The sequence below is a fragment of the Misgurnus anguillicaudatus genome, chromosome 5 (genome assembly GCF_027580225.2).
Source record: "Misgurnus anguillicaudatus chromosome 5, ASM2758022v2, whole genome shotgun sequence".
In the NCBI taxonomy this organism is placed as follows: domain Eukaryota; kingdom Metazoa; phylum Chordata; class Actinopteri; order Cypriniformes; family Cobitidae; genus Misgurnus; species Misgurnus anguillicaudatus.
In genome coordinates, this window is record NC_073341.2 from 9,739,398 (window position 1) to 9,764,523 (window position 25,126).

The 25,126-nt window shown below is 38.9% G+C and overlaps 1 protein-coding gene across 2 annotated transcripts in view; it reads left to right on the forward strand.

Moving 5' to 3' along the window:
* The window catches only part of LOC129413921 (dynamin-1-like protein), a 35,453-nt gene that overhangs the window by 1,747 nt on the left and 8,580 nt on the right, over positions 1 to 25,126 (forward strand). Inside the window, exons 4-12 of one of the 2 annotated variants that reach the window (XM_055167756.2) lie at positions 5,195 to 5,233; positions 5,672 to 5,718; positions 7,533 to 7,601; positions 8,221 to 8,307; positions 8,775 to 8,937; positions 9,031 to 9,151; positions 11,828 to 12,166; positions 17,244 to 17,364; positions 23,695 to 23,850. In XM_055167756.2, coding sequence (XP_055023731.2) covers positions 5,195 to 5,233; positions 5,672 to 5,718; positions 7,533 to 7,601; positions 8,221 to 8,307; positions 8,775 to 8,937; positions 9,031 to 9,151; positions 11,828 to 12,166; positions 17,244 to 17,364; positions 23,695 to 23,850 — 1,142 coding nt within the window. The remainder of the gene's footprint in view (positions 1 to 5,194; positions 5,234 to 5,671; positions 5,719 to 7,532; positions 7,602 to 8,220; positions 8,308 to 8,774; positions 8,938 to 9,030; positions 9,152 to 11,827; positions 12,167 to 17,243; positions 17,365 to 23,694; positions 23,851 to 25,126) is intronic. The other variant, XM_055167757.2, reaches the window with a different exon arrangement.

Consider the following 25,126-nt stretch of genomic DNA (forward strand, 5'->3'; position numbering starts at 1 on the left):
GGGCAGGTAAAGCCATACATCAGTTTAGAAAAACAAGCAAAACATTTTTATGTTTATCAGTCGTTGAACGATGCACAGGTTGGTTGTTGTGAAATTTGTACCGTCCTTCCTCCGCTGTGATTGGTAGTGATGGGAGAAATGAAGCTTTTCGAAGCTTCGAATCAGTTGAACAAATTGCTTCGAAAATTGATTCAGTTTTTCGAAGCAGTTCGAAACCCACACATGCGTGCGACCCTTGCTGGTCAAAACAGTGTAAAAGCAGATATGTCCAAACATTTTACACTTTTTATTACAAAATAATAGCAAGACTTTTATTAAAATATGTTAAAAAATTATTTAACTTAATTAAGACATAGTTAAACGTGTATTATTTGTTTTTTGTTTTATTTAGGGCAAACAAATCATTAAAACTAACTACCCTTTTAATTTTGCACATTTTTGTCATTAAATCTGTCTATAAACAAAAAGTAGACAAAATGGCAGTGTTATTAGTCAGAAGGATAAATGTTTTATGAACTTTCATAATAAAACTGATCCGAGTTCACCTAAACATATTAGACACTGGTCATGTGATCATCTCCCCTCTAGTGGTGAACATCGGATTTTCGAAACGTTTCGAAACAGTTATGATGTAATGAAGCCTCATTTGCTAAAATCACGTGACTTGGGTCAGTTTGAAACAAGCTCCGAACCACTGATTCGAAACAAAAGATTCGTAAATGTTTCGAAGCCTCATGAAGCAGTGCTTCGAAAACAACCATCACTAGTGATTGGACGACCGAGTGAGAAGTGACATTGGAAACAATTGACCCTTCGATAAGCCACACCAGAAAACCGCCACAGGCCAATCATGGTTTAGCAACCGTAAATTGACTCGGGAGGTCTATTAAGCTTTAAAGCGAGGGAAACCTGTCAAACCGTTGTGCGTATGGATTGTGTAAATCTGATACCGCGATATTCTAAAAGTTTGGATGGGATAGTGGATTTTTCCCCCGGACGTGGATCAAGCAGTGTGGAAGGCTTTATCCACAACTAAATCTCGACAGGATTAACAAAAACACATATGTTTGCTCCAATGTAAGAGCACGCTAATGTTAGCTAACGTTAGCTGGCTAACTCGGCACATCATTGTTTGGAAATAATAATGGTTCTTTGTTCATAATGCATATATTTGAACATAAAATATGATTAAAGGCCAGACGGATGCTGACTGACATAGTTTAATAAATATTTTAGCATTTTGTTTATGGACGGCCTACCCCTGAGTACCACAGTCTGATCTCGGCTCTCCTGGGGTTAGTTTTATAAGCGGGAGAATGTTATAATTTCAAAGTGGTCAGGCTAATGTCTTGTGTTTATTCCACAAGACTTATGGATAAGATGTTTGATTTATAATTATTAGATTATTTTCATAAATTTCACTTACCCTGCTGCGCATGAACAAAGCTGTTCCTCAATTTGTGTGTTTTCCATTTGAACGGTCAGCATATGAGGCGGCTGCTGCTTGCGCTGGGACCTATAGGCTTTAGCTTCAATTTTGATTAAATTATTTTCCAATCAGCTGCACATTGTGTCATGGATATATCCCTCGAATGCATACTGCAGTCCGTTTTGTCCTGCTCTCTCGGATATTTCACCTGTTCGCCAAAAATTACTATTTATCTCCTTGGGAATGTCTGACACTGGTGCAAACACACTGTAATAGACTTACCAGGCACAAAAGCTTGTCAGGCGTAGCAACAGTTACTAAGGAGGGCGTGGCTTAGCAAAGGGTCAATTGAAAACATATGCTAGCCACCGGCATAAACACCTTGGTGTTCACGCCCCCTAAATCAGCTTTGTAGCATGGGGCTACTGTTTTAGGCAAGGCAAGCCTATTTATAGCACATTTCGTACACGTATAGAGGTAATTTAAAGTGCTTTACATATAAATAAATTATTTCAAAGAGAGAAAAAAATGGAGAAAAGAGTAAATATAAGAGATATTAAAAATCACAATAAAAATGAAGAAACATAAGAATTTAAAATAAAAATTTAAAGGAAATACTTATGATTTTATAAAAAGAATAAAAATTAATGTCTAAATTAGCTTTTTAGCACAGGGCAACAATTTAGATCAATTTACTTCATACATTATTGACATACACTTTGGCTGGTGGATCTTTTTGGTATCTTTAGGTCTGTTTATGCCTGGTATTATGATGTATTTTGGTCGATTGGATCACAAGTGGACGAGAGAGACACATTTACACCTGGTCTCTTTTGTCCACTTTTGACCACTTCTATTTGATTACTTTGAGGGGATGGTCTGTAGAGACTGTGATCAAGTCCCTCTGCTTCATTTAAACACGAGCGGGAGAAATTACGGGTTTTAATTGATGCACACTAAATTAGGGCTGGACGATATACTTCAAAATTTCGGACGATACCGTACAAATCCAATAGACCCCATTCAAGGTTTGTAAACATTGAATGACTATCGGGTGCGCGTGCAGCATGGGGTTAAACTGTTCATACCATTTAGGCTTTCTAGTTTAATCTAACAGGGCTGAAAAATGATGACTTACCTGAAATGAAGTGAGCACTACAAACGCAAGCCTCTTTGATATTTGCATTATCCCAGTCTGCACGTTTAATTGCTTGCACCCAAATATGTTGTATTTTTTGTTTTTGAGATACTGCAGGAATCCCGAAAAACTTAACGGCAGACCTGGTGCGATTTTCAAAGCCCACGACGCAAGTAGGCATTTTTGACGATACCGAATAATACGCGACTCAATCTGCTGTAATGACTTTTCTGACCCCGACATGTGCAGTGGGAACCGCCTTTGACGTGAACTGTGAAGGGGTCTATAGCGGTATGAATGTTAAAAAAGCAGAGAATGTTTGTACCTATAAACTTCTGAACAAATGAATTTGCCAAGTCTATAAGACAACCTCCTATTTAACACAATTTTAAAAATAAAATGTTAAAATTAAATGTAAACTCATTGTCAAATAAACAGAAGACTTTAAGGCTCTCATGTAATATTAATAAGGTGCACCTGAACGTCAGTCAGTGATAAATGCTGTAAAGCAGGGCTCTCAAACTAATGGATTCCTCCAGTCACACTATTAGCTTTTATTGTTTTATACATCAATTTGCTATTATAGTAATATGTGGAAAAATAATAATAAATAGCCTAAGTGAAAGTGGCCCTAAAACTTTTGAATGGTAGTAGGCTATTAAATGTTACATAAGATAGTTGGACAGAGCTATTTATATCAAAACTCTATTTGTTATTGCATAAAAAGCTACATAATGGTATATAGAGGGTATGCATTGACGTCACTTTTCCACGTGACCACGCCGGAGCACGCCCAGTTGAGTGGCAAACGTTCAACAAAATGGCTGGTTTTCATAGCGGGTGCTTATCAGCTTAAATTTAATTTAGTTGAACTTGATGGCAGATGTGGACAATACTTTAGTTACATTAGTTACATTTTCCAAGCATCTGTGCTTTATTAGGGTGTTTGTATTGGGAAAAATTTTACTTCACTTCATTCTCTAAAGCATAAAATCATACTGCGTATTCTTTAATATTGCATATTAAAATGTATTTAATACCTAATTAAAATGGTGTACTTTTACTTGAGTAAAAGTATGTTAATGTACTTAAATATTAAATGTAAAACAAACACGTGTATTTATGAAATGTTATAGAGTAAAAAGTGTCATACTTTTAACTTTTGCATGTTTTTCATGTTTACCGTTTTTTAACCTGGGCACCTGACGGCTTTTAAGCTATGTTTCTCATCCGTAGTTCAATTTGTTGCATTACATTTCCCATTCTCCCTCCATATATGGTGTGACCATTGGAAGCTGTGACTTGATGCAAACTAACCCCGTACCTCCTTCTCGTACTTCTGAGTGACAGCTCTTCTCTCCACACATTGACCCCCGTTTAACATATTGGAATAACGGAAATGTATTAAGAACCCATTTCACTGTAATTGAAAAAAAAAACAGCAAAATATATTGATATTGAATTATTGTCCAGCCTTAGCACTGATATTATGTCAGAGTGTGTTGTTAGTAAACATGCTGGATGCTGCACAATGTTATGTACATGTATATGGAAGAGCTTTCTCTGATTTTTTAGAGCAATCTGTAAAATAAGCTAAAATAAAGTTGAAATAAAGATCATGCTGAACACTGTTGGTTTGCGCTAGAAGTCATGTCAGATGCAAAAACATTGTGCTCGGTACATCACATTGGAAAGGCAGAGGTAGGCGATTTTTGTGGCTGCTCGATGTGTTTTCGACTTCCTCTGAATGTGCTCGAAAGTGGACAAGCTCAAAGCATTTACACCTCGTTTACACCTGTCCACTTGTGATCCAATCGACCAAAGCGCATCTTAATACCAGGAGTAAACAGCCTCTTTGTGTGTATCATGTTACTGGATGTAAAATGTTTTCTATGGTAAACAACAGCATGTTACATAACTCTGAGGCATTGTCCACACGAAGCCGGTGCATTCCCTATCCGATCATTTTTTTTCCTTGCTCTAAAAAAATAATCCGTAAACACGAAATCGCTGAAACCGACTGAAAGCGGTGTAGTATATATGCCGGACCAGTATGGGGCGCTGTAATTCTGCCACAGATATACACTATACACGGAGAAGAAGACTTTGAGCATGCGCATAACCAACGTATGGTTTTGTCCATTATCGCTTGTTGGTCACCACAATTGCATAGAAGTAATAGATTTTGCTGTAATAAAGCTAGTAGGCTTTAGTAGCTTCTGTAGCACGAACACAATCACGTAGTCCGCCGTTATTGTTGTTGCTGTTACGTGTGACGCTTCCGACACGTGACGTGATGACGTTTTCGCTTCACAAAATATACGGATTGGCTGTACAGACAAACCGCAAGGGTGTCGGTTTCAGATTTATCCACTTTAGGACCCGGTTTCAAAAAATAGCGGATTCAGTCTCCAAAAATGCCGGATTCGTGTGGATGAAACGCCAATACGATAACAAATTTATACGTATACGGTGATAAGCGTCTCCGTGTGGACAGCCCCTTAGTCCTCACTATGACATACTGTATGTCTTTGATGTATTTCAATCTTTCCGTGTCTGTCTTCCTAACACATTTACTGTAGTGCTTCTTCCTAACATCTTCTCTGCTGTTGTTTTCCTTTATTTAGGAAACGGAGCTAAACAGAACTCTCAAAACAACTATCCAGGTCTCTGTTTTACAACAAACGTTCAAGTGCATGAACTTTACATTCTTCATCTTTGTCCATTTTACTCTTCTGGTTTGCTTTTTGGCCCACTTCACCTGCTCCGTTGTGTAAAATACTCTCTCTGTGATCTTGATTATTTTGGGTTTTTTGTTGTGGAAACAACCTTGTTTGGTTTTCTCAACAATGAGAGACTTTCACAGTAGAGCAAATGCATTTTAGGCTTGTATTATCTCACTTACACACCATTGTATCCGGCCACTGTGTAACCTACTTTTAGAATATTGATTTTACAATTTGTTTGGTCAGTTTACTTTCCAGTCGAAGCCGGTGAAAAGCTTTTATTCCATTGTGGGTTTTGGGGGTTTCTGAAGTGTCTGCAGGACTCAGTGTTGTTATTATTGATTTTGTATTCTCTTACTTTGTTTGTTATTGTACCAGGAATCAAAGCAGAGGAATGGGGAACCTTCTTGCACTGCAAAAACCAGGTAATGCACCACTTCTCTCTACTCAGTGTGTGTGTGTTTTATTTTTGGAAATTTTTTGGTCCTTCCACAGGTATTATATAGGGCTGTGACGATTATGTTGTTTTCTCAATTAATGAATTTTAATGAATTACGATAAAAATCCCGGCACATCCAAAAGCCAGAGGGCGCTCTCGTGCAGAAACTCCATTTGTGCCGCAGAAGAAGAACCATTACAAACGCTATTCCAGGAAATGTCTATAAGCGTAATTACATTGCAGTTCTTCAAATTGTTTCAGGATTTTCATTATAATAAGGAATATTATGAATGATTTTTTTTAACAAGTGCTTTTTTAAATCCACTTTATAAACGACTCCGCCTCATAATGATTTTAGATTGATAAGGACTTCCTAAATTGACCAAAATGCATGGGAGGGGCTTTTGCGAATCCGCTTGCTTCCTGTAATCACGTCACTACTAGAGCAAGCTCCTGATTGGTTAACGCGGCGCGTTTTTCCGCCAAAGTTCACATTTTTCTACTCGGGCGTTTGCCTCACTAAAAGCCTCATTCACGAGACCTCCAGACGCGCATAAACGTGTCTTCACATTGACTCAACATTGAAATCACTCGTGCTTGACACCTCTACCGCGGCTGGTGTAAACGCAGCATTAGACCTGTACTAACTTGAGCAACAGCACAAACTCATTCAGTGTATTTTGAAGGCGTAACGTGACGGCTGAATATTCTATCTCTAGTAGAGACAATTGTAGACGAAAATGAAGAGAGATTTTAGCTTATTTTTTGCAAAACATTTTAGTCTTGCCTTTTTTCGTCAACAATAATAAATGTTAATTTAATTTTAGTCAGCGTTTTTGGACATCTGTGCAGTCTCGTCATTGTCTCGTCTTAGTCATGGAAAACAAGGTCGTTGACGAACATATTTAGTCTCGTCTCGTCTGACGAAATTAACACTATGTGCGAGAAGAACTTTCTTCGTTTGGCGCGTGCCTTGAGAGACCTTACGTGAGAGACTGCTACTTAATGGGGAGAGAGAGAGAGAGCGCTTATTATGAAATTACAAAAATAACTTGTTCATTTATTATGATTGCATTATTTTACATGTTTCTCTGTCACACTCAGTCAAACCGTGGGTTCACACCAGCCGCGTTTGAGGCGTTAAATTCGCATCTACTGCCTCTAGTTTCCCGCTTGAACATTTTGAGTTTACACACTTCATTCACGCGTGAAATTCTAGTCATCAAGACATTCAAGCGGAAATTCACATCGTGTGAGGGGTATGTGCGACTCCGCTTGCAAAGTAGACGCGTGAATGAGGTGGAATCGCATCTACCGGGCCTCGCTAAACGTCTCATTCGCATTGCGAGACCTCCAGACGTGTTTCAACGCGCCTTTACATTGACTTAACATTGAAATCACTCACGCTTGACGCCTCTATCGCGGCTGGTCTGAACGCAGGATAACATTTGGGAGTGCAGAGTTAGCCATGCCCACTTTTATTTACATTCCGTGATATATTATGTCTGACGTTTCATTTCAGCTGAATATACCGTCATACTGCCAAGTCCTAGGACACGCGATTAATCGTCACAGCCCTAGAATTATATAGTATTTTTGTGTTTTTGTAATTATAGTAAAATGTTAATTTTTAGAAAATGTTGATTCTCCCTTTCGTTTTCTGCTAAATGAATAAATATGAATTCATCAAAGTTAAAAGCTGTAAAATTTAAAAATGCGGACATTTTATTAACCAGCTCGAAACTCCCACACACAAAAACGTGAACCGAGACAACAGGAGTTTTTTTTATCTTTGCTCAGGTTTTCACAGATTTCACAGAAATACGGAAAGAGATCGAGGAGGAAACAGAACGGAGTACTAACAATAAGGTACAACTCATCCAACCTGATCTCACGAATTTCCGTGGCATAGTCACGGAATTTTTTGCTCATTTTTCCGTGACATTCTCACGGATCTCCGCATATTTCCGTGGCCCTGCCACGGACTTTCTTTTCCGTGGCATTCTCACGGATTGGTTACTCAACTGTTTTGTCCTATTTTCTTACCATTTTCGCTTCGGTTTAGGGTTAGATTTACATAAAATGACATCCCTACCCAAACCCAACTCTAACCCCAATGCCAGGTGACAATCGATTAAAGTTTAGAAAATATAAAAGAATACATCAGAAAAAATTGTATAAACCAATACTTACAGTGACAAAGTAATGCAAGCACCAAATCTAACCCTAAACCGAAGCGACAATGGTTTGAAAATAGGAAAAAGCAGTTGAGTAACCAATACGTGATAATGCCACGGAAAAGAAAGTCCGTGGCAGGGCCACGGAAATATGCGGAGATCCGTGAGAATGTCACGGAAAAATGAGCAAAAAATTCCGTGACTATCCCACGGAACTTTGTGAGATCATGTTGACTCATCACTGTTTCATTGAGTTTGTTGGCTCCTATTTTAAATTGATTTCATGTAGTTGTTCTGTTCTTTCTCTTTAGGGCATCAGTTCAGAGCCCATTTACCTGAAAATCTTTTCCCCTAATGTACTCAGTTTGACTTTGGTTGACTTGCCAGGGATCACTAAGGTACGCACAATGAAAGTCCATGATGTTCTTACACTATGTACTGTGGTGTGCTGATGAAACGGATGTTTCAGAAATAATGTAGCAGAAGTTTATTTGAAGCCACTTTCTTTTCTTTTTAAACTATCTTGTTTAAAAGTTGGGGTAAGCAAAGCATAGGCCTTTAGATAGTTGTGAGTTTAGATAGTGGGTTCATCTTTTTTTTGTTTTCTAGATTGATAGAAGCACTGGGGACCCAATTCTAGCATTTAAACATGAAAAAAGTCAGATTTTAAGGATATGCCCCCTTTAAATAAAATTCAGATAGTTTGATAGCATAGCTTTCTTGCGAGCACAACACTTTATACTGTCTGTGCAGTCAACATTACAGGTTTACATTACTGTGCAGTCAACATTACAAAATTGTTTTTTTATTTGGCAAAATTTTCCACTGTTCATATCTTTGTGATGTTGTGTGTTTATCTGAGTAGGTTCCAGTGGGTGACCAGCCTGAGGACATCGAGACTCAAGTCCAAGAAATGATTCTGTCCTATATCTCCAATCCCAACTCTCTCATCCTGTGTGTGTCTCCTGCAAACTCTGACCTAGCCACATCCGATGCCCTCAAACTGGCGAGAGAGGTCGACCCAGATGGTGAGACGACATGCAGACCATCCCTAATGTCTTTCTTACACTTTTATATATTAGCACTGTGATAGGGGTTTTCATGCTTGTGTGTGTGGTCAGGTCGTAGGACTCTGCTGGTCGTGAGTAAACTGGATTTGATGGATGCGGGGACAGACGCTCTGGAGGTTCTGTTGGGTCGGGTCATTCCGGTTAGACTAGGCATCATTGGTGTGGTTAACAGGTGAGTTACTTTAGATGTGTGTTGAAACTTAAATTAAAAACAGCCTTACAGTTTATTTATACTCACGGTTTGCTCCGCACAGTGAGCCTCCGCTGATCGTGCTCAACAAGTGCACGAGGCGTTTCTAGTTGACGCGCTGTTAGACTTGAGGAATTAAGTACAAAACCAACACAAAGTAAAGGATAGAAGTCGTCGTTCGCTGGAACAACCCTGGTGCTTGTAACATCAAAGCTTGATATATAAATATGAGAACATGAATAAAACATCAATCTATTAAATATGTCTTTAGTAAACATAATCATTTTATTAACACTTTTACTAAACAAACAATACAGAAATTTCAAGGTTTGTATTTTATCCAAGATCCAGTGGTACATTCAATGCAAGTATAAGCAAATAATTCATATGTAAAAAGTACATATGAATCATATGTAAAAGAATTTGTGTTTTTAATGACAAAGTTTCCATACATTACTTTAATGCTACGCACACACCAAAGGCGCGTTTGAGGCATTTGCGCCATTCGCATCGCCCTGTGCAAGAATGCGTCTGATCGCGTCTTTGCATTGACTTTGTGTGTAATCTACTCACGCAAATCGTTGAACTTGCGTTTGGTCTGTATACCTCATAACCGTGGGTTCACTTCAGCCACGTTTGAGGCATCAATTTCGCGTTGAACATTTTGAGTTTACTCGCTTCATGCGTGCGTGAAATTCTAGTCATCAAAACATTCACGCGGAAATTCGCGTCATGGGAGGGGCTTCTGTGACTCCCCTTTGTGACCAAAGTTAAAAAGTAAACATTTTCAACTCGCGAGTTTCCCGCAGCAACGCCTAATTCGCACCATTGGCGTGAACTAGATGCGCGAATGAAGCGGAATTGCGTCTACTGTGCCGCGCTAAATGCCTCATTCGCGCCACAAGACCTCCAGACGCGCAACAACGCGTCTTTACATTGACTTAACATTGAAATCACTCGTGCTTGACGCCTCTATCGCGGCTGGTCAGAACGCAGCACAACCGTGGGTTCACAACAGCCGCATTTGAGGCATCAAATTCGTGTGTCTAGTTTGCCACTTGAACATTTTGAGTTTACTCGCTTCATTCGCGTGAAAGCCACACGTAAAATTCTAGTCATCGAGACATTCACAAATTCGCGTCATGGGAGGAGCTTCTGCGACTATGCTCGTTTCCTGTAATCACGTCACTACTAGAGCAAGCTCCTGATTGGTTAGAACGGCAAGTTTTTCCACTAAAGTTAAAATTTTTCAACTTGCGAGTTTCCCGCAGCAACGCTCAATTCGCGTGAACTAGACGCGTGAATGAGGCGCAATTGCGTCTACCGCGCCGCGCTAAACGCCTCATTCGCTCCGCAAGACCTATAGATGAGCATGAACACGTCTTTACATTGACTTAACATTGAAATCACTCGTGCTTGACTCCTCTACTGCGGCTGGTCTGAACGCAGCATAACCATGGGTTCACACCAGTTATGTTTGAAGCGAATGAGGCGGAATCGCGTCTAATGCGTCGTGCTAAACGCCTCATTTGCGCCGTGAGACCTCCAGACGTGCGTCAACGCGTCTTTACATTGACTTAACATTGAAATACTGCGGCTGGTCTGAACACAGCATAACCATGGGTTCACATGGCATAGTATATGCATTGTTTTGCAAAGAGATACGTCACTGGCTTGCCTGCTCGGACAGAATCGCCTCAAGGTCGGTCATTTTCAGATGCGGAGCCACGCATTGGGTGCGCAAGACCTTATTTTGCGTGTCGGTATGCATAGCAATTTTTGTAACTGCTCACAGACCCTATTTATATGTGGAAATAAATCCGATATAAATAGATACATGCATTCGCAAACTAACAAATCGGAAAGTTCTGTTCCAAGACGCGTCGACCTGCATGTCAATAAAAAGTGACAATGGCAAATGACGTCAACTCATGTGGACACCACCCGCGATCACATTACTCTTCTTAGCAGCGCAATGAAGGACGATGGTTTCACTTAGTGGAGTAATGCTGACGTTTCATGTCTTGTTACAGAAAATCTTTCTTTTTAAATTGACATATTGTGTAATAATTTCATTTGTGTCCATTGCATATTTTACTTTCTCTGTGGTTTAAGCTGTTTTGAGACAGTATGTCTACTTTGAATTGTTTACTGTAAATGAAAATCTAATAAGAGTCACTTTTAAAAGATGCAAGTGTGTCGACAAAAATTTTTTACTCATATATCAACCTAGCAAGCAACTCTGGAATTTGACTTCACAAAAACAACCACCGGTAGTAGCACACTTTGTCCAGTAGTAGGCAGTGTGTTATCAATATTAGTTTCCTTGTATTCTGCTGCGCAGTTATAGGCTTGTAATAAATGTATCGTCTGTTTTTTAATCAAAATGGATCAGGTTGACTCTCACATAGCTTTATGACTGATGTCATAAAAATCTGATCTTAGTGTACATTTTTGGCTTCTCTCGCAATAAAGGAGGGTCATATCAGGCCATACCGATAAACACAGTATTCTCTCATCCTGTATCCCGCTAGGGAAAAAAGTCAATATAACACCAAATCTCGATATACTGCCCAGTTCTAATATAATCAATTGTAATTGGAAATACTGTTGCACTAAAAAATTACAATCACACATCATTTGTTTATACTTCATCAGGAGCCAACATGATTTAAACACCCAAAAGAGCCTCGCTGACACCTGTAAAGATGAACACGCATTCCTGCAGCGTCATTACCCATCGCTAGCCTCACGCTGCGGCTCACGCTACCTGGCTCGCACCCTGAGCCGACTGCTCATGCATCACATCAGGGACTGTCTCCCAGAGCTCAAGACACGAGTCACAGTGCTGACCGCCCAATACCAGACCCGACTCAACAGCTACGGCCAGCCTGTGGAAGACCACAGCGCCACTTTGCTGCAGATAGTCACCAAGTTTGCCACAGACTACTGCAGCACTATCGAAGGCACTGCAAGATACATTCAGACCTCTGAACTGTGAGTACATTACATTTACATGTTGCTCATTAGGCAGATGCTGTTATCCAAAGCTATTTAAAAGTGAGGAACAGGACAAGCTGTTACTTTAACCTGCATACTTTAAGTCATTACATTTTTTACAAAGGTTACTTTAATCATAGTTAGAGTTTTGTGCCTTTTTAAAGGGCTTTTCACACCAAGAGCAAATCATGGCAGGGTACATCTTAAAGCAAACATCTTGAACTTGCTAAAACGAAGACGTTATAATGTAGGAAATTTCTAGGCAATTACTTAAACTTAAGCAGTGTGTGGAATTGACCATGAAAGACTCTATATACAAAAGGTTTAGCATGGGTTATCAAGTCCATGTCAGCTTGTTGATGTCGGTTTTTAATTCAGAATAAAGCTGCATGTATTTTTCGGACAATTGTATGAATTATTTCTTCACCTAACCTGGTTCGCAATGTTAAGCCTGTTATAAGTAAGGGATAATGTAGAGGCAGCCGGTAGTTATCGGGAAATAAGCCCTGCTTTTTTGGCCAATGCCCGCCCACGAGACCGTTTGACCGACATGTCGAACAACCAATCACAGATTGTTTCGTCTAGCGTCACGTTTTGGATCGTGGAAATGTCCCCACAATAACGAACCGGCAGGCAGCAAGTCAGTCTTTGATATAACCAGCCGCAACCAAATAGCATTTAAATAAACATCTTTGCTCACCATAGAACAACGGTGTACTTCATCAAAAGCAACAAATGAGACGCTCCCGGTAAACATCTGTTTGAAGCATATCTCTTCACTTTTTAACACCAACAAGCAATTCGGGAGAACCAAACGCCAGCTGCGATCTTTTTAGCTTTAATAACTGCCTCAAGCAAAACTCTTGGAAGTCTTTTAGATAGTCTATGCCTTTAAATTCGCATATTTTGAAAATACAATGTTTAGCTGATCATGATAACTGCTCATTATTACCCACGTAAACACGACTGCTTCTCTTCCTCGATCGTACGTCAGAGCTTTGTTTCCCAGTCGCCTCTCCTGGAAATCCAGTTTATTTCAACAAATCAGAAGATGAGCTTAACATTCCTAAAGGATTTCCAGTTAAAGCCGCATTCAGACAGCCAGCGATGTTATCGATGTGTGTCGCCCATTTCTTTCCATGAGGCGTTTCTAAATCTGCTTGTCATAAACATCCATCCACGCCAGTAACTGACGAGAAGTATGACGTGAACTCGCTCGACAATCGCTCGACATTTGCATAAAGTTAAACTTTTCTTAACTTGCTGGACACACCCACGCGGACGCCAACGATCACTTTCGCTCATGCCGCCGGAAGTCGCCCAGTTTCCATTGAAATGAATGAGATCGCGTCGCTCTGCTACTGCTGGTCGCTGGCTGTCTGAATGGGGCGGAAGTGGGCAATAGACATCAGACGTTTAGCCAACATTCTGTGGGCATGTCATCTGAGACTAGGATAACCCAGGATTCCCTTAACCCAGGATTAAAGAACTATTTTAAGTGTGAAAAGCCCTAAACTTACCACTCATAAACGGCCATTTCCAATCTCTAAACAATTGATCATTCCTCAAAATCTGTATCTTCATCTAAGTCTCAAACACAAGGGGCCCTATTTTAACGATCTAAGCGCATTGTCTAAAGTGCACTGCGCACAGTCTAAATGGGTGTGTCTGATGCCACTTTTGCTAATTTAACGACGAGAAAAATGGTTTGTGCGCCAAGCGCACAGCCTAAAAGGGTTGTTCCTATTCTCGTAATTAGTAATGGGTGTGTTTTGGGTGTAACGTGCAATAAACCAATGACAGTTTCAGCTCTCATCCGCTTTAAAAGCCAGTTGCGCTGGCGCCGTGCCGATTTCCTACTTAGATGACGGAATTTGTAAACTGAAAAACTAAGCGGAGGAAGAAGATCCCCAGTTTAAGAATAATGTTAAATAATTGTGTTTTTTTTCACTTTTTTTCAATATTTTTTTATATTAAAACCTTTAAAAGCGGTTTCCTTTCAGTCAGAGAAGTAAAAATAGCAGGCTTTTAATTGCTGTAAATGTATTGATAGCCTACATAATCATTGTAATCTTATAAAATTAGCAAATTTGCAAGAAAAGGTTTGTACTCTAAAAATATTAACAAGAGATAAAGAACTTACAATCGTGCGGAGAGCCATTTCAGCCATGTTTTTTAAAGCATTATTTAAAAATGTTTCTCATCTCATCATATCCACAGGTACAGAGTCATCATATACAATAAATCAGTAGGGTAGCATTTAAAAAACATTTAAAAATAGATGCATTTGTTTAAAGCAAAGCATTTATTTACTTACCAGGCTACAGGTGAAGCAGCTCTTCACACCTTCTAACATCTCATAATCGGTCCTCATTTGTGTACAAGAGACTCAATAATAATCTTTTACATTTCAATCCTTTAATCGTTCATATTTAAAAGCTTTTTTTTTTTGCTGCTGCGCATCCATGTATGTGATAAGCACACCCGCGTTGTCGTCCCGTTTATTTTGTAGGTGCATATATACTGTATAATGCGATCTTTAAATAACAAAAACAATATTGCGCCTTTTTTTGACCAGAATGCCCATGGACGCAAAATTGGGCACAAATACATTGCCATTTAAACAAAGTGGCGCTAAACGTGAAAATGATCATTGCGCCGGGTTGAAACTAACAAAAGACACTTGCCTCAAAATAGCAACGCGCCAACAATGCGCCTGAACAAACCTTGTTTCTAGGGCTAGACTTTTGTGAAAAAACCATTTCCGATTTTTAAGACATAAGTGTTCATTGAATCGATTATAAAATCGATTTTCCATGTCTAAAAAAAGACGTTTGCGTTTTTAACGCCAAATAACGGACGAACGTAAAGAGAGCACTGAAAGAATGGCATAAATTTTCGTGCAGAATAACAAACAGCAACATGAGTGCAACATTCTCGTAAGAAATATATGCAGAGTGGACTGCTGCCATAACATAAATGAAAAACATTACTGCAGGCTTCAAACGGCTGCATTTATGATTGAGGCAATTAAAAAATCTCCAGTCCATTTCAAACAACTGTGCAAAAATGAAACTTTAAATGGACTTACTTGAAGTTGAGAACAGGCCATGTGTGTTTTTTTATTAAACGTAACCGACACTTAGGCTAGGCTGCACTAGGCAGGCATAATGAAATGCGCAAAAAGGCTAGACTCATTACAAATTATTGGACAGGAAAACAAGTCAATCAACATTTTCGCAGCTGTTGAGAAGATGCGCTGCGACCGCACTGATGTCCCTGGGAAACTCGGGTACTTCGCTGCCAGCTGCGCAAGGTGGGGGTAATTCATCCTGCCTATCTTCCACCACAAAAGCGGGTCGCTGTCAGTTGGCAATGGTGACTTTTTTTTCATAACTCATCATCTTCAATAAGGTCGCTTTCGACGCTCTCTTGTGTTGCACAGGTTTATTGCCGTTGTCCTCCATTTTCTTTGCAAATTGAAACTGTGAAACTGCAATATAGGTGCGTAAAATCGCTGGGTATTTTCTATCTAGCTTTCGCAGGGCCTACTGCACTTTCGGAATTCTTTATTTTCTTTTTCTGCTTGTTTGTGAGTTTTGTTACATCTATATTTTTTATTTACACACAAATTACTGAAATGAGCCACTCTGTCAAACAGCCAATCAGAGCAGAGCTCCATATTATTATTCATGACCCTTTCAAATAATGTAATACTAGCCCATTTCATTCTAGAGACAAACCCTAGGGTTGTAAATGGACATGTAAAACTGTTTCTGGGTCATTTTTGTACTTAATAAAGCCACAAACCTTCTATGTAGATATCAAATAACTGTGTAAAATATTGTATCAATTCAAAAGTTTGGCAACTTTTAAGATTAAGTGGATTTAAAAAGTACTTTTGGCCAAAAGTATGCATTATCTCAAAGTAAAAAGAAAGTAAAATAACAATCGCCAGGCCGTCGGCTGCCTCTGCAGGCATTTAATATAATACATAATTTTGTTTTTTACTCTCTCTCTCTATATATATATATATATATATATATATATATATATATATATATATATATATATATATATATATTCTTTGTGTTCTGCTGAATAAAACCATGTGTGTTTTTTAAACCAGTTATTATCGCCTCATTATCTTCAAATGACTTATCAATTGCCAAATCAATTGTCAGTGACAGTACTAGATTGGTTAAAACATTTTTATCATTGAGGATTTCTTGTAAAATCTTGTAAAAATCTCTTCTCGTTCTCATGCATCCAATTTCGTGTCTCATGGAGTAAGTGTCTCATCACACCCCTAATAATAGGCACAATACCACAATAGATTCCTGATACAGTCAAGTCTAAATCAGACAGCTTTAAAGTATTCAAGTCTGTGCAAGAGTCTGAATATTAACAATCATGTTTTTTATTTCACTCCTAATATGAGTAAACCTTTCATGACGTGTATGATTAATTTCTTTCTGGTCATTTTTTTTTTCAGTGTAATTTGGTTGTCTTGAATGTAACTTTTTGCCTCAAGTAATCATTGGTCCCTTATTCACAATTGTAGATAAAAATCCAATTACAGTTTTAAAAAAGCGTTTACCACTTTTGAATGCGATATATATTGGTACTTTAACCGGATGTGGTTAAAGTGCCACTTTGTAAAAGTTACCATCTCTTTGCCGAGTCTGATGTGTTTTCATTACCTCTAATGTAATCCTCCAGGTGCAACCTTTCAAAAGCTTCTCAGGCTGTCATTTTCACACACGAGCTCATGACAGATATCAATGTGTTTACTTTGTCTGGCTCGCTGAATATGACAGATAATCCTGAAGTCTGTCTAACTTCTTACTCTTCACGCTCCATGCACTGTTGGCTAAAATCTTGTTTAGGTCTATCTGGTTTGTCCTACAGCAGCTATCGATTAATTAAGTGCTACATATTGACGTTTTCTGGCTCAGATATGACTCCAGGGCTGTGGGAATGTTTGAACGCGCATGTATTGCTTAACAATATAGTGAGATTTTGAATGTGAGCTTTAGCTTTCACTAACTGTGTGTGCATTTGTTTATGGTAGGTGTGGAGGAGCTCGTATCTGTTACATATTTCACGAAACGTTCGGAAGAACCCTGCAGTCCATCGATCCTCTGGGCGGTCTCAACGAACTAGATATTCTCACAGCTATTCGAAACGCCACGGTATGACGCATTTGGATATTTACTATATGCATGCACTGTAAAACCTAAAAGTTAACTCAACTCAAACCATTTAAGTAAACCGGTTGCATTAGTTTGTAAAAATTCCTTTGAGTAATGTGATCTTAAACAAATTGAGTCATATGCAGTTATGCACTTACAATTAAGTTCACACTACTAAAATATAAGTGCATAATTGCACATGACTCAAGTTCACGGTACTTAAATGTATGTGTTTTAAAACCTAAATGGTCTAATGCAACTGGTTTACTTAAATGGTTTGAGTTAAGTTAACTGTTAGGTTTTACAGTGTGTGTGCATAAAAACTTGCTGGTCCTTGTGAACTTTTTTGAAAGGTTAGTTCTTTGAAAATGAGTGTTTGGTAATTATTTTCTCATCCCAATGTTGTTTCTAACTCATTCTATATGCTGTTAGTTTATGGGACTCAGTGTAATGTATAAAATTGTTCTCAATTTAACAGCTCACTGGAGCCGTACTTAAATTTCAGTCTGTAGCTCTCACAAAGCAATAATCGGATTTTAGAAGACTTTGAATATAGTGAAAAGTTATATAAAGTACTGTTATAATTGCTGTTTTTGTCCTTTTAAGAGCTTGCCAAACTTGGAATGAACTGTTATTTTCTAAAAAGGAATATAATGTTTTTTCTATTGAAATTTCTTCAGCAAAAATAAAAAGCATACAGGTTCGGAAAGACCTGGGGATGATTTCAAGAGACTTTTCTGACTTATTACAATAATTATGGAACCAGAAAAACATACATTTATTTTTAAAAATAAGACACGTTGATGTAGATTAAACTAACCAACTGTATATTAAATTAATCAACCTTAAATATATACGCAACATACACAGAATAATGTTAATACAAAACATAACTTATAAAACAGTGACAAGAAACTTGTTTCTGCTAAATGCACACTTTATTTAATAAAGGTTTTAATTGTTTATTTTAGAATATCCAGCCGTTATATGCAGCTGTTACAGGTGCGAAATTAATATTGGGATAGCCTCTTGCTCCAAAGATCCATTCGTTCTATCCTTAACAGCGCTGAGAAATAAGGACGCATTTTGAGGCTTCATTTTAAGCATCCTTCGAATCGGGATGGCCTTACTAGCCTTAAGTTGCGCTGCTGTGACACAATCTGTCTTATGCTACGTACACACCAAATGCGGGGCATCGTGTTATTCGCTCGCTTTAGATTACTCGCGGTATTTAACTTCGAGTTGAATATTTTATTATTATATATTTTTTTAGTCGCTGAAAACACGCTGCCCATATTGCGTCATTTGCATCGCCCCACGCAGGGATTAGTCTGATCGGGTGTTTGCATTGACTTTTTATGTAATCTACTTGCGCAAATTATTGAACTCGCGTCTGGTTTGAAGTTAAACCCACAGTTAGAATACGTCCTTAGAAGGTCGCGGCCTTTTAATTGGGACACAGCTCATCCTCTGGATTATGCTAAATGCTAATTTGTAGGGGTGGGAATCGCTTGGTTCCTCATGAATGTATTCGGGATCAATTCTTAGGGTCCCTTTTCGATTCAGAATCAATTCTTGACGTACCAATTTTCATATCTGTGACGTCATTACTTCACATTTGCTCTCAAAGCCAGGTTAATGTTTGCGCTTTTGCTACTAGTCGCTGAACTGTCATATACTGTACTTTAATGCAACATAAGGGTTAAATAATGTCATTCTTATATACATATATGTCCTGTTTCTGTTTAAGACATTAAAACATAAAAAGTAATTAAACTTATTAATTCTATATGTTATAGGGGTGTAACGGTACGCAAAAATCACGGTTCGGTGCGAACCCCGGTTTTGAAGCCACGGTTCGGTTCATTTTCGGTACAGTACGGGAGAAATGCAAACATTAAACTGCAGGTTGTTTATTACTATAAACTTTTTTTTACAATTTGTTTACACTTTTTTAAACACTTTTTATTAAAATATAACATATAAAATATATATAATATGAAAAAATAATAAATAAAATACTACTGCAAAGTTCTTTTTTACATTATTTTATAACAGAAGTTATAACTCTTTTCTTAACCTTCTCTTAAACTTTTTCTACTAAAACCTTGAACTAATAAATTCAATTCCCGAATACATTTATGAACTATTAGCCTACATTTTTGCCACCAAAAATTTTCTGTTTTGATTTATTTTGGATTGTTTACCTCACAGTATTGAATTGGCTATGCACCATCTCTGTATAAAAATAATATTACTGCTCTATGTGTAACTGCATAGCAAGCAACATGATGATATACTTATTATACACTCATTTTGAGATTAGTGAGTTGAATACATAACCATCTTTGATCTTTTGCACGTTTCTCCTAATCTTTGCTTGTGTCATCAATGTAAGCTGTGACTTTACTTACGAACCCCTCCGCAGCTGAGTAACAGCTGAGTAAGCCCGGGTTGCAGCTCTTCTCTGTCCCGACCAGCTGATCGCATTGTGACAATGATATGATTGACGTGAGGTGCAGATGAAAAATCTGATCACGCATTCCTTATTCTGGTTGTCACAGAAAGCGCGTCTCATGATTGCGTAGCAACGAAAGACGCGCATCCTCTCACGCACTTTTGAAAGAACAAAGCAGCGCGTTGACACGCGTTTAACATGCGCTTTTAGATACGACACGTAAACGTTTACATCAATAATCAAACGGATATACAACTAAGTAAATAAAAATCTTTCTGCGGGCCGAATTATGTTATATGTTTGACAGAAGACTTGCGCTGAACGCGGAGACTTCCGCCACTTAATATGTTCGTGCGGAAACGCACGTATTATGTTCCGCACAGGCGCACACAAAATGCATTCGGCCTTTCGGTGCACGTGTGCACCGTGCCGAAAGCCCTGAACCGAAACGGTCCGGTTCGAATACACGTACCGTTACACCCCTAATATGTTAAAGGCATTAACTTCAACGAACTGACTAACGTTAAGCGTCAAGCATCATCATTATACACAGTGATTGGCAGTATTACTGTATTTATATAATGCAGCGCACCCAGCGACTGAATAACAAACTATGTGCATATTTTTACAGAAGTATATTCATTAGGGATCGACTGATATGGATTTTTTTGTGCCGATGCCGATTTTTTCCCATCAGCTTTAGCCGATGACCGATACAGGCTGCCGATTTTCTTTAGCCGATATTTGGAGCCGATACTGCTTTTTCTCATTCAGTTTTTATCATAAAAATGACACAATGATAAAACCAAATGTTACAGCTCTTAATTTAAAAAAGGAAAATTTATTGAACTACATTTAACAAATAGTAAAATGAGGTAGCACAAGTAAGAAAATTCAGTGCTGCTTAAAATACATAAATAAAATAATAATTACACCATTGCACACAGTAGCAACAACCAAGCAGCATAACAATGTGAACACTGTACTTTATCCATTAAAGTAACCAACTATTTACAACCTATTTAATGCTAAGGTCTAAGTTTTAGTGCACTTAACTTAATCTCTTGTAGAGCAAATGTCTTTAATAAGAAGACAAGGAAAATGTAAACAGCAATACTGATCAAAAAACAACTTAAAAAGAATTCTGATTAACATGCCAATTGCCCCACTTCTGTACCTCACACACCCTCTTGCCCTATAATAAATGCGAGGGATAGTTAGTTTGCCTCAGCTCGCTTAAAACGCATAAAACTGAACAAATACATGAGGATTTGTGTACGGACTTCGGTCAGATAGTAGAGCGCGTGCACGTGGGAGAGGTGCAGTGAGACATGGATGAGAGAGTGCATGTATCTTTGCGCTCCCAGTGAACAGAAATGTTGACAAAACTTACAAAAAAACACTTCTCCGGTCACATAAAAGTCCTGTGGGAACTGTTTGGAACTAAGTGCTTTGGGTCATATTTCTTATTTTTTTCCGCTGACAAATTCCGCGAAACTCCGTGTTAACAACCATAAACGTATGCAACCATGAACTGCGCTCTCCACAATGACGAGAAACTATCAGCAATGGATATTAATTTTTAGCCTTTTACTACTACATATATTTATGGAGATGAAAATTAAAAACCCAGCATGTCCAGCTATGATCAGCTGTTCGGCTGATGACCTGCGTTCGCTTGCGGCATTATGAGCACGCGTCGCGTCCAAACGTCAGACTGGTGGTCGCTGAATAAAACTCCTATAAATACCACGAAATCACGGAACAATGTCAGCATTATTTAATCATATGATGTTCGTAACAGCTGCTGTATGCATACGGTTAGCCTAAAGGCTATTTGAAGCTCCCTAAATACAATGGCAAGCAGTTTTATAGGCATTCGCGTTTTCCATTATGACCACCAAACTTTCTTAGCTATGATTGCACGCACATATAGAGCAACGTGTTAACACTTTCAAAGTATATGGCAATATTTCAGTCAAACAGTTAAAAGATGCTTTGAAGTTTAAAACTTACCAGAGCAGGCTTGGAGCGCTCCGCTCTGCTAGTGGGGGGAGGGGCAATGCACGGGCTGCAGGCAGCCTCCAGCAACACAGAGCTGCCTGTGGGCGCCTGTCTGTAATTAATGCCGGGGAAAAGCTATCGGCGAACGCAAGCCGCGAATCGGCCGATGCCGATACACCTAAAACCTGCTAAAATCGGCCCGATGTATCGGCCGGCCGATATATCGGTCGATCACTAATATTCATGTTATATCTAAACAGTCAGCGGATGGTTTAGGGAAACACTATAGCACAGTCAGAAGAGTCATTAAATGAAATGCGCTATTTCCCCCTGCTGCTCACTGAACAGAGAAAAGGCAGAGAAAGATTATCCGAAAGTGTATCTTGTTTTCTTGCAGTTTAGAATGAGTCAAACAGGGCTGTTCTAGATATTATTTCTTTCTCTTCTGCTCTTGTACGCTCCGCTATGCGCTCGTGCAGTGCGCACTCTCTTAAACGTAAACTAACATTTAAGAATCGATTCTTGACATTTGTGAATCGATTCAGAATCAGCCCATGTCCGAATCGCGATTCATCTAAGAATCGATTTTTTTGTCCCACCCCTACTAATTAGCATATTTGTGACATCATCACGTCATTTTTGCGTTCAGACTAGTATTGGGACTTCGAACCTATTTCACTTCCATTTTCTGAACAGTCACATAATGTATTTTAATACAGCTTAATGTATTATAATAAGCTGGGTTTCCATCCAGAAACCGAATGAAGCGAATCTTTTCAAAATTTGCGCAAAAAAAATAACATACAAATGCGAATATTATTCGAGCGAATGACGGTGGTATTGTTAATCTAGTAACCAACAGTAAACAAAACATGGCACGCTTGGAAAATGGATACAGGGCTGCATGTAGTCACGATGGGGCAGGTTATTAATTTATTAGCAGTGCAGCTTGTAGTTGCCAAACTGAATGCTGTGCACAGAAGAAGGAATGCAGCATTTTTAATGCAGGCACTAGCACCAAGGGCATTAAGACGATGTCAAGCCCCATATATGGTAAAGACAATGACAGCGAAAAAAGCTAGACGATAAGTCATGTGGGTTTAATGTTCGCTATGTCAGAAATTATTCGGCAAATGCGTTTCCATCTCCCATTATTCAGATTTAATATTTTTCGCTAAAGTCAAAAAACACCTCAAGCGAGCGTAATTACGGAATTTTTATTAGAAATTTGCCATTTCCTCACTTGTTTCTGATGCGATACTTCAACATGCGCATAAAATCATGCTGATGCAAACATGGCTAATGACAATTTTCTGTTTTTATTGTCAAAATAGCAGTCACTTTCACTGAACTGCTAAAATCCTGATGCATAATCTACGTTAAAGAGGAGCTATAGGCGGTTTCAGCAGCGACAACATAAACAAAATGGCTTTTGTGACTTCCGGTAGACTTCCACAAAGAATCAATAACAACAAAATCCTCCAAGAGTAGATTATTTTTAAAAACAAGCAACATAAATAAGCAGTAAATTACCTTAGTTTAAACCATAGCTAAAACGTATCAACCATTACACTGAACTAACATTACTGTGTAAAATGAATGTATACAATGTTATGGACCATGTCAAAAATTTAAATCAAACGTTGATGCTTCAATCTAATAATAAGATTATGAGACTTTAGCATGGATTTCATAGACAAGGCCACATACTGTGTATTCTCATTGGATCAACAGTATTACAATATTTGTTCCCATTTCAAAAACAAAAACTGAATTAAATGCTGGATCGTCTAGTTTTGTAACATTTCCCAGTTGGTTATTCATGCTAATCTAGATGAGAATATAAATGTATTGTTTTTTTTTTGTAGGGCCCTCGTCCGGCTCTGTTTGTTCCTGAGGTGAGTTTTGAGCTGCTGGTGAAAAAGCAGATCAAGAGATTGGAGGAACCCAGCATGCGCTGTGTGGAGCTCGTACATGAAGAACTGCAGAGGATCATTCAACACTGCTCGGCTTACAGCACACAGGTGAACCACACACATTAATATCACTCCCGTTTATTTAATGAAATTAAAGGGCCATTTCACCGGTAGAAACATGAATCTTTATTGAAAGTGGGTCATATTTGTAGTCGAAATGTTACATACATTTAGAATTTTGTGTCTTTTTGACCGAGAAAAGACAGAACGCGACTTTAGGGCACATTTGTATGGAAAACTACAACTCCCACAATGCACAGTTCTGCAAGCCACTCCCATTAATCGAAACACTGCTCAGATATGCTATTGTGTACATAAATGCCACGTTAGTATAACAAAGTAAATAGAAACACTCACTTTATAGTCAGTTGTCCGTTTATCCCTGCAGGCTTTGACTGTCGCTTCCAGTTTAGGATTCTAAAATATGTATCCAAGACGGCGCTGTCCATATACGGTATGAAGCTTGGGTAGGAGCAAGCTTCATTCAGTTTCTGATATATTTTTGAGAGTGCTTGGCCAAACATGTATATTCCCCAAGAAGAAAATGCCGCATCCTGCACTTCGCTGGCTTCTCTTCTTTGCCGTCTTCCGTGAGCCAGTGGCTTAAAATGAGGGCGTGGGGGAGGCGGAGACTTGAATTTATATGGGCGTGTTATTCTAATGACGATCTTTTCAGCCGCGGCATTTATGAAGTATTGCTTACACCTGAATTACATTTCATAAATCAGGCCGTGAGAGGAGTGTAAGCAATGTATACGACCGTTTCTATGCAAGAATGATAAATGAGGGCCAATATGTATACTCCACAGACGTGCTGGCTCAGCGCTTGTGCTCGTAAGCCGAAACAGGTCTGTGAAATAAACACGCGCAAAGTTCCCTTTTCTTGCCCTGGAAACATTCACCAAACAAACGTCCATTTCCTGATCTGATGCGGTGTTATACAGAAAGCACACAGCGAGAGTACAGGCACTACTAGTCCGTCCAAGCTCGAGCCAGTCCGAGCTTCTCTACGCAGCAGAGGCCGATGGTTGCAGCGTCTTCCACGGGCTCTTCTACGCAGTCGAAGCCCAGGCTCCGGCCTACTCCTCGGGCTTCTGTTTCTCCATCTGCCTCAGCTCTTTGCTCTATTGTGGCTCTTAAAGGTGCAATGAACAGCGGATTAAAACATCACGCTTGCGAAATCACCCTCTTCCATATCATATCCATTACCTTCCTCTATTATTGTAACATAAAGTCTCGCTCCACAACGTCTGTTAGCTTAGCTTACCATAAAGATGGCGGACGATCGTTTTTTCCGTCTGTGTTCGTATATTTTCGTAAGTCC